Here is a 10,851-nt window from a genome sequence, read left to right as displayed (position 1 = left end):
TGAACTATTATTGATTAATAAGTTATGTCTCAGTTTTTCTCTGGCTATGAAATATTAGACATTTCATCTCGTCAGACTCCAATGTGATTAATCACCCTGAAAGAAGAGAAACAAATTCTGGTAAATAGCTCACTGAACATGATCATTTTAAACACAGTCCATCCACTCGCACACAATTTTTTTTCTAAATTGTACTTTATTTTCTTTAAAGACATATTTTTTAAAACAGCAATTGTAGAGAATAAATAAAGAAACATTATACTGTTTTTTTTGTTGTTTTTTTTTACTTCCATAAGTACATTTATGTAATTAAAAACTCTACAACAAGTGTGTCCATGGTCTTGAAGACCCCCAGATTCCTCTATTTTCTAAAATAAAAAATTGTCATGTCTCCCTCTCCTCGAATTGATTTAACAAATAAATTAAAATGTAAAAAATCAAGATAGAAAAATTCCAACCCGCCCTCCCCTGTACCCCCCACCCCACAATGTCAACGCTAAAGGTAGTGGCAGCAGAAAATAACTTATGAAGTTTTAACCCTTTTTACTCCACTGAGAACCAAGGTATGTACACAGTGAGAGGAAATGCATTTCTCTTCCAGTTCAATCACCCCCCCCCCCCCCCCCATGTCATTAATTTACTTTTAAATAATAAAACTAACTCTACATAATGATTTTTTTTTTACCAATGGTAATCATACAGAATAGTATTTTTTTCTTTTCTCTGTGAAGCCTCCGTTTCCCCCCTCTCTTTCCTCGTAAGTCTGGTCTCCCCCCTTCTTACTTCATGGACCACAAAATCACACTATACATTAAAACCCTGTTCAGCAGAATAACATCAGTGATATGCTTTTTTTTCTTTTTCTTGTAGATCTTGTAGCTTGACAATAAGAGTATGTACATATATAACTGAATCCAGCTGTGGAATGATTTGAACTCTCTGGAGCACCCGCCACCACCTCAGTGCTGCTGCTGCCGCTTCTGCCGTCGTCGCCCATAAATTTTTGCCGATATCGTTGTCGCTATTGTTGTCAATATTGGGTGTTGATATTGTTGTTTTGAAGCACATACAGGTTATATTGTTTTGGTGAACTGTTGCTCCTGTGCTATACGGTTGGTCAAACAACCAAAAGGCTGGGACATCCCAAGTGGTTTCTTGATTGAACTCATACGTTTTATTTTTTCCTCCTCACCCCTGGAGAAGAAAAAGGAGAGAGAAATACAGACTATTTTTTAACCAAAACAGCAGTCAACGACACGTAATATTTAGTCCAAAAGAGTCTTTGGAAGTGGGTTTCAGAGTTGCGATACACACTGCTTGCACTGATCATCTCATGGACTATTTCAATATTCAGCTATACAAGCAATACCCTAGTGGTGACCATGCAACTCAAACAGTGACGGCCATACTGCTGCGCTTTGTGTGCACGTCGTCCGTCCTTATCCAAATGGTTTCTCTTCTTGTTTTGGCAGGCAAATAGATTCAGAACATGCACAGTAGGAATTCTGGTGGGAATGTAAATGTCATTCAAGTAACACTTAATTCCTTGAATGAACCTTTTGTATTTTGATCTACATGAATTAATTTATTAAAAATGTAATGATAATTTCCTTTGACCAAACCATTGTGTGTGAGGAAATTGAACTTATCAAACAAATTTAATATTTCTTTCATGTAAATGGTTGTACAAGACTTGTTATATATTTTTAGCATGAGGAATCATGTCTTTTTCTTTTATATACTATATCTTTTGAAATTTGAAATTTGTATTACCCAGAATTCCTACAGAGGAGTGTTGTTCCTCAGGCAGCAGCACGTGTCACAATGACCATACAGTTTGACCCAAAACCTTCTCGAAAAAGGCTCGCTTGGCACAACACACACACAGTCAAAATCACATACACACAAGTACTTTTCCCAGCTCTACTCAACACAGAACACACACCACCACATACATGAGAACAAGTGCACTAAATCTCTCACCCATTCACTTGCTCGCTCAAACACACACACACACACACACACACACACACACACACACACACACACACACACACACACACACACACACACACACACACACACACACACACACACACACACACACACACACACACACACACACACACACACACACACACACACACACACACACACACACACACACACACACACACACACACACACACACACACACACACACACACACACACACACACACACACACACACAATATTATACTATCTTGTCAACCATTTACAGGGACACATTCAGTACATATTCAAGCTCACGAAAAACCAAACAAAGTTCAGGCACAAAGTCACTTGGAGTTCAATTACAACCAAACAAAAAAAAACGCACTCACCGAAACTACCACACCAACCAACTAAACATAGGGTATAATTATGTAAGAATGATAATCATGACAAACAACCAAAAACAAAACTAATCAAAAACAAAGTCCTGAGGCAAAAATTACAATTGATCCATATTTTGATAAGAGTAGAAATTACCAGCAGGCTAATAGTGCTCTTGGCAATGCAACATTTATATTTAAAAAATAAAAAATAAATAATAGCATGTCATGATAATCAGTTGCTTACAAAAATCTGAGGTAAAGTGACAGTTATTGATCAGTGTTTGCAAGGATAAAAACCAGGACAAAATAATAAGAGGAAACTCACAACGCACCAAACACAGTTCATGGTTGCCACAGTAACTCGCCATGCAGTTGAGCATGGTGAATCAAGGCAACGGCCCAAAATAAAATTGCTAATGGCAACCATCACAGGCAATATCGCCACAGCAACCAACACAGGCCAATTAACTTACAACTCAGTGAGAGGAAGGGGGAGGTTTTAGCGGTTGCTAGGCAACCGTAGCCATAGCGATGCAGTCTCCACGATATATGTATGGACGGGGCAGTCTTGAGAGTGGTGTGATGTATTTTCAGGAAAATGACACATGACACAGCACAAAAACAATAAATGAAAAGTAAAATAAAAATTAATGACAAAACAGTAGCTGTCTTCAACCCTACCACAGAACACTAGTTTTCAATAAAACAGCAATTGTGTAAAAAAAATCTATTGTAGAATAATTTACACTTTTTCACTACCCTTTAACCACAGCAGCGGGAGAGTCCACATTTAAACATGAATAGCCTAATCATCTGATTTTCTTATGTATTGTATTTTAAACTACTACCGCTGCTTCTAGAACATTGTCTGCCGCCTCTCTCTGGCTGATCTAGGGTTATTGACATGTTTAGTTCCAGCTGAAAGACAGACACTCATTTAAATGCTGAGCCCCAGAGTCCATCACTTAACAGGCCGCCTTTCACACACACACACACACTTCCCATTGTCAATCAACCCCAGCCCGCCCCCCGGCCATGTCTCCCTCTTTCTCTTTCACGCCATCACTTCTCTCACCTCCTTTAGTAGGGTCTGTTGGCATCCTTGGGCCTCTTCAGCTGCACCTTCAGTCTCTTCATGCCAATCTGAAAGCCATTCATGGCCTGGATGGCTGTCTGGGCGCTTGACGGGTTGTCGAAGCTCACAAAACCTGTGAGCAAAATAACAACGGGTGAACATTTTATACAAGACTCTTGTGGGTATATGAAGGGAAATATGGCATTTCAGCATTCCTTGGGGGAAAAAATCCTCAAAGATGCGCTAACCTAACTAAGATCACTTGAGATGAGGACAGTATAGATATTGGTGCACCTTTAAGACAGTATTTGATGGGGCGGTTAGGTGGCCGAGCGGAGATTGCGTTCGTCACCAGCCCCGGAGCTGAGCTGGATTTGCCTGTTCGAATCCAGCTCACAGCTCCGGGGTTGTCACCAGCTTGGCTGGCCGTCTGCACTGATACAATTGGCTGTATCAGAGGGTGGGAGAAGCTGGCGGGGTGGGTCCGGGTCGTTGTAAACAGCGACTCCTACAGTTCGGTCGGGGCGCCTGCTAAGCGCGGATTGGACGTGAGGGGGATAGTGTGGTCCTCCCACACGCTACGCCCTCTCAATGAGAATCCGCGCTGCCAGGTGAAAAGAAGCGGTGATTGGCTGGACGTGTGTCGGAGGAAGCACGTGGTAGCCTCCACTCTCCCAGATGATCTGACTGTAGGGGGTAAGTGCGCAGCGACCAGGAAGGGACTGGGAATTGGCATACGACTAACATTGGGATGGGAGAAAATCGGAGGAAAATGGAGGGGGAAAAAGACAAAAAAAAAAAAAAAAAGACAGTATTTGATAGTGCATTACTGTATATATATATATATATATATATATATATATATATATATATATATTAAAAAAAAAATTATATATATATATAGTTATTCCTGCATCCAATATCACAAAAAAACAAACAATGGAATTGAAACAGGCCAACATTCCTAACCATGACCAACATCACAATTTTCCATAACCATAATCACTCACCGAAGCACTTGCTCTGGTTGGTGGCACGGTCGACAAAGACCTTGGCAGAGATGACATTCCCGAAGGGCATAAACATCTGCAGCATCTCAGAGTCTGTGAACTCCTGGGGCAGGTGGTAGATGAAGATGTTACAGCCCTCTGGACCTGGAGGAGAGGAGAGAGCAGGGAGAGAGGAGGAGAGGAGAGGTGGAGAGGGGAGGAGATGAGAGGTGGAGAGAGCAAGGAGAGGGGAGGAGAAGGGAGGTGGAGGAGAGGTGGAGAGAGCAGGGAGGAGAGGAGAGGTGGAGAGCAAGGAGAGGTGGAGAGAGCAGGGAGGAGAGGAGAGGTGGAAAGCAAGGAGAGGTGGAGAGAGAGGAGAGGAGAGGTGGAGAGAGGAGAGGAGAGGTGGAGAGGAGAGGGGAGGAGATGAGAGGTGGAGAGAGCAGAGAGGAGAGGTGGAGAGCAGGGAGGAGAGGAGAGGTGGAGGGAGCAAGGAGAGGGGAGGAGAAGAGAGGGGAGGAGAGAGGTGGAGAGAGCAAGGAGGAGAGGTGGAGAGAGCAAGGAGGAGAGAAGAGGAGAGGTGGAGAGAGCAGGGGGGAGAGGAGAGGTGGAGAGCAAGGAGAAATGGAGAGAGCAAGGAGGAGAGAAGAGGGGAGGTGGAGAGAACAAGGGGGAGAGGTGGAGAGAGCAGGGAGGAGAGAGCAGGGAGGAAAGGAGAGGTGGAGAGAGCAGAGAGGAGAGGTGGAGAGAGCAGAGAGGAGAGGAGAGGTGGAGAGAGCAAGGAGGAGAGGTGGAGAGAGCAGGGAGGAGAGGAGAGAGCAGGGAGGAGAGGAGAGAGCAGGGAGGAGAGAAGAGGCAGACAGATACAACCAGACAAGACAGAGAGGGCATGGGGGGAGGGGGGAGGTTAGAGGTTTATCAGCTCTGTGGGAATCGTAATGTTGCGGTGGTGGTACACATGGAATGGCAATGTGGTCCGTGTACATTTTGATTTCGTTTTTCGTTTCAAACGGAAATACGGGAAAATACGGAAATACAAGGTTTTTCCTATTTCCGTTTGAAACCAAAATCGAAAAAACAGGGAAAAACAGAAATACAGAGCTGTTTTTCGTATTTTGGTGTCAGAATCAAATGAAAAAAATAAATAATGGGCCGTGTACGTTTTGATAGTTCGTTTTTCGTTTTTGATGTGAAGAATGGAGAACGGAACCACGTGAAGTACATTTTTCAATGTAAAAGCCATGCACGATCTAACGTTAACGAATATGTATAACGTTATGAATAAATACATGCATACAGATATATACCAGGGTAACGTTATGATACATACATTCTTTGTTTTGTGCATTTCATTTAGACATTATATTTTATGTGAAGTAATAGCCTAATATGGAAATATAGCCTGTGTGGTCCGTGTACAACCTCGATTCTTGAATGGATCAATAAGCCGTGATATAGTCGACAAATCATATTGATTTGCAGTAGGCAGGCTTTTTATTTGATCAACAGAAAAATAACAGACTTTGTTAACTGTGTAAATACATGTAGACAGACACTACAGTAAAGAGTGGAAAAACATATCTAATCTAAAACTATACTTACAGAAACTGACCAGCAGGTGTCGCACTGTCTATTATTATATGCCACATAATTATGGCATCACTCACCCAAATGTGCTTTATTTTTCCTCAGAAATTTCATAATGTAGGCTATTTGGTCTAAAGACTGAGTTTCCACTGTGCTGTATGCCTTTGGAAGATACTCTCCCAATTCTAGGGAGATGTCTCATGTCTTTATTCTCCCTAGTTTATACTCCAGTGTATAGTAATGGACAAAAAACACTCCCATTATGTCATCCAAGTGAAGAGAATACATTCAAATTTGAACAATTTATTCAACATTGCACATACTTTCAATGGCAAAAACGCCATAACAATAACATGAATTTACATAAATTAACCAGATATGGCTGCAGAACATAATTGACTTTGAACTTTACGAGGTCCTCAATAGAAAGTAAAAGTAAAAAGTAAAAGTAAAAAAATGCAAATGCAAAGTAATGCAAAATAGTTGCCAGTAATTTCTTGTGAATTTACAATGATAGACGTGCATAACTGTAGTCCCCAACTCCAGTACTTCCTGGCAGAAGCTCATACAATGATTTCCTGTCAAATACTTTTGGATGACATGATTAATCACGTCATCCAATAGTGTTAGACAGGAAACCAAAGTGTGAGCTTCTGCCAGGAAGTACTGGAGCTGGACTACAAAAATGCACGTAGGCTATTGTACATTAAAAACACCCCAAACGCACAAATGAGGTAAAATCAATGGAAGCCCACTGGCATATTTATTGACAAGTCAAAAGAACCATATTCTGAAGTACATGAAACTACATGCTTGTGTGTTCTACAACAGCGTGGTGAAAAAAGGAACTAATAAATTAACAGTTTTCATGCACGCACTCAAAAGAAAAAAAAGAGGAGCAGGGACGACAGGATCATGACAGTTGTCTATCAGCTTCCAGGGCGGCTAAGTGGCGCAGTGGGCAAGGCGCTCGCCACTAACGCAGGAGATACTGGGTTCGAGCCCAGCTCTCGGCGTTGCTACCAGCTTGGCTGGTTGTTCATACTAACACAATTGGCAGTGTTAAATTGAAGTAATAATTGCATTACCCTCTTCAAATTGGCCAGTCCCATTAGTGGGTTCATCATTACAAACGCACAATGCTCTGACAAGCTTTGTTTAAAGCCATGTTTGGTGTAAAGCTGCAGCCATAAAACAATGGCATCTTGGCTTTGAATATTTTACTGTGATGTGGCTTAAATGAAACTGCAACCAGCAGATACACTATGCATGTGACATTGTCCTACAATATGGAACAAGTGGTTTATAAAACTGGAGATACATAGGGGATACAAGGGAAATGCATGGGGAAATCTGAGTTTAAGGGGTTATCCTCATATTCAAATGGAAATACCTACTGACTTTAGTCATAGAATTGTTATTATTACCATTATTATTACATAGCCTACTAATATAATAATCATATGATCTAAAATTGTTCTAATACTTTTTTTTTTATCTTGCAGATGTGATGGTGAACCCCGTCGTGGCACCATGCTGCCGAAGCCTTGTTGGGTGCCGGGTCTGCATGGCCAAATGGACGGCGAACACGCCGTATTGCCCTAAATGTAGGGATGGAACCTTCCGGAACAGGATGTTTGAGCTGACAGGGATGGAGGACATGGTCAATGTTTTCAGGGATACAATAAGGCATTAAATCAGCCTGTCCAGGAAGGTTCCATCCCTGCATTGTTGTTTTGTTTGTTTTGTTTGTCGTTGAAAATGAGCAGCTTTGCCACCCTCTTTAACACTTTGAATGCCACTCACGGCTTTTCTCGGGTTTACCCCCCGCGGGTTGAATGCCCATCACGAGAATACTGTTTTTTTTTTTTTTTTTTTTTTTTTATTATTAGCGATCTGAAATCATATTGCATCAAGCGAGCCTACCGTTGGAGATCCAGTCACTCCAGGCGCTCAGATGTGAAAAAAGCGCCCCCTATCGTCTCCCAGATGGTATCACCCTTTTGGATTGGACTCAATGAAAGTGAATGAGAGAAAGGATTTCTGACTCGACATTTTACTTCTCACTGATGTAACCGGGGTCTATCAGAGTTCATTCTGGAGCCTTGGTGGAGCGGCGAATATGTGTTTTACTGTATACACGATGGATCAATCAAATGAGCTATTTTTTCGAATGGCGATCGGAAATTGGAATAAACCATTTGGATACCATCTGATCTCAGGTAAGGAATCTATGTTATCAGTCTTAGGATAATCAGACTTGTTTTCACGGATATATAAGCGTTTCCCCTATATGTGATATGGCTATTTTGACTGTAAATGGTAAATGGCTGCTTTTTTATATATCGCTTTTATCCAAAGCGCTTTACAATTTGTTACTCACATTTTACCCATTCACTCACACATTCACACACCAACGGTGGAGGCAACCATGCAAGGTGCCAACCTGCTCATCGGGAGCAATTAGGGGTTAAGTGTCTTGCTCAAGGACACATCGACACGCTGCCCAGGAGGAGCGGGAATCGAACCGGGAAGCTCCAGATTGCCAGACGACTGCTCTACCTCCTGAGCCACTGTCGCCCCACTGTAAAAGCCATCAGGAAATAAGAGCAGCGATTATCAGCGCGCGGCACGAGCGTGCGTGCGCACACATATACTATCGATTATCTAGGGTTTATTTGAAAACGATTCATAAATAGGCCGACAAATGACAACGTTCTAGAATATTCCAGTAAAAGACTATTATCATAGAATGTGTTGTTTTTTCCGCAAAAACGAGTGATTTTCAAAATGCTATCAAACTGAAATGAAGCGATAAAAAAACAATCTGCTTTGACAATGTTGACTGGAAAATGAGTCTTGGCAGATTAGACACATAGCCAACAGGTAGTAAAAACAACACAAGCAGTGTAAACAAATAGGTCAATATAATTTACTATCTAACTAACTGAAAAATATATTCACAAAATTCACAGTGTCACATAAGGTGCAGTATGCCTAAGGTAGTGTTATAATTTACTATCTACTGAAATATACATTGTTCACAGTATCACAGTATTCACTGAAATATACATTATTCACAGTATCACAGTTTAAATTCATGTTATTGTTATGGCGTTTTTGCCATTGAGAGTATGTGCAATGTTCAATAAATTGTTCAAATTTGAATGTATTCTCTTCACTTGGATGACATAATGGGAGTGTTTTTTGTCCATTACTATACACTGGAGTATATACTAGGGAGAATAAAGACATGAGACATCTCCCTAGAATTGGGAGAGTATATCTTCCAAAGGCATACAGCACAGTGGAAACTCAGTCTTTAGACCAAATAGCCTATATTATGAAATTTCTGAGGAAAAATAAAGCACATTTGGGTGAGTGATGCCATAATTATGTGGCATATAATAATAATTGACAGTGCGACACCTGCTGGTCAGTTTCTGTAAGTATAGTTTTAGATTAGATATGTTTTTCCACACTTTACTGTAGTGTCTACATGTACATGTACTGTAGTTACACAGTTAACAAAGTCTGTTATTTTTCTGTTGATCAAATAAAAAGCCTGCCTACTGCAAATCAATATGATTTGTCGACTATGTCACAGCTTATTGATCCATTCAAGAATCGAGGTTGTACACGGACCACACAGGCTATATTTCATTTGATTCTGACACCAAAATACGAAAAACAGCTTACTATTTCTGTTTTTCCCCGTTTTTTCGATTTTGGTTTCAAACGGAAATAGGAAAAACCTCGTATTTCCGTATTTTTTCGTTTTTCCGTTTGAAACGAAAAACGAACTATCAAAACGTACACGGACCCAATGTGCAAAGACTTTGATTTGCATTGGTATTGTACTGAGAAAAGCTAAGATACCAGTAGGTCTTCAGAATGAATTTAACCACGACCAGACAAGGGTATTTTTAAGGTAATTGTATTTGTTTTTAGTTTGTGTTTCACTAGACTGGAAACTGTTCACTTTTAATTGCGAGTTCCTGGATATCATCAAAAAACCAGAGGCGGTTCTTCCAGTCGCTACAAGCTAAAAGCCTAAAGACTTACTACTCACTACCTTTAAGGATTCTATTGCGGAGTTGTTTACACACATCTGCAACTGTCATCCAGCCTTTTAACTGTACATTTTCTGTTCTGCTTCATGTATTACATGCCTTGTAATTTTATTTGGTTGTTTGTTTGATGTGTTTTAATTATTCCCCTTACCTCTATGATGTATGTATCGTCTGTCTCTTCTATTTTATTTGCTTTTAATTTTGTCCCCTTTCCCTGTTACCCTTCGAGAGACCATTTTGTCCTCTCGCCAGGCCGTCATTGTGAATAAGAATTTGTTCTTAATTGACCTGCCTATAGGTTGAATAAATAAATAGTTATGCTAAACATTACTTTTAAGATAAGAAATAACTTTAGCTGCCTGTTTTAGCTCCAAGCATTTATTTTCTTTTTTAAATTTCTGCTCTTGTAAGCTGTATCCGTTTTCCCAAGTTTGCATGCTAATGGCCATCCAGGCATTTGGTAACCCTAAATGCCTGGTAGAGTGTTTAGTGTTTTAAAATGCTTGGTGTACCAGATGGGCTTGTCCTATCAGGGCAAATCAGATGTCAGGTAAACCGTCAATCACAGAAAAGTACACCATGTGCTTCTGAATTCTCTATGCTACATAGGCTACTATTTGCATGCAAGTTTCAGTATGCGATATGTTGGTATGCAAATGCTGTATCTGAAAGAGATTTGTATGAATACTAATAGGATCAACATCTGAAGCATGGAGTGAATGGTTGCTACTTCAAAGAGGTTAGATATGCTCAGCCTACATGACCGTT

General features: G+C 40.7%; 1 protein-coding gene across 1 annotated transcript in view; it reads right to left on the bottom strand.

Moving 5' to 3' along the window:
* Nucleotides 1-930: 930 nt before the first annotated feature.
* The window catches only part of celf3a (cugbp, Elav-like family member 3a), a gene marked incomplete at its 5' end in the record, with an annotated part of 58,588 nt that continues 48,667 nt past the window's right edge, over nucleotides 931-10,851 (bottom strand). The window contains 3 exons of the mRNA XM_084312818.1: nucleotides 931-1,194; nucleotides 3,435-3,567; nucleotides 4,445-4,588. Of these exons, the coding sequence (XP_084168944.1) occupies nucleotides 3,440-3,567; nucleotides 4,445-4,588 (272 nt within the window). The 3' untranslated portion in view covers nucleotides 931-1,194; nucleotides 3,435-3,439. The remainder of the gene's footprint in view (nucleotides 1,195-3,434; nucleotides 3,568-4,444; nucleotides 4,589-10,851) is intronic.

Source organism: Notolepis coatsorum, assembly GCF_963971535.1.
Source record: "Notolepis coatsorum genome assembly, chromosome: 4".
Classification (NCBI taxonomy): Eukaryota; Metazoa; Chordata; class Actinopteri; order Aulopiformes; family Paralepididae; genus Notolepis; species Notolepis coatsorum.
This window is presented reverse-complemented; position numbering and strand designations above follow the sequence as displayed.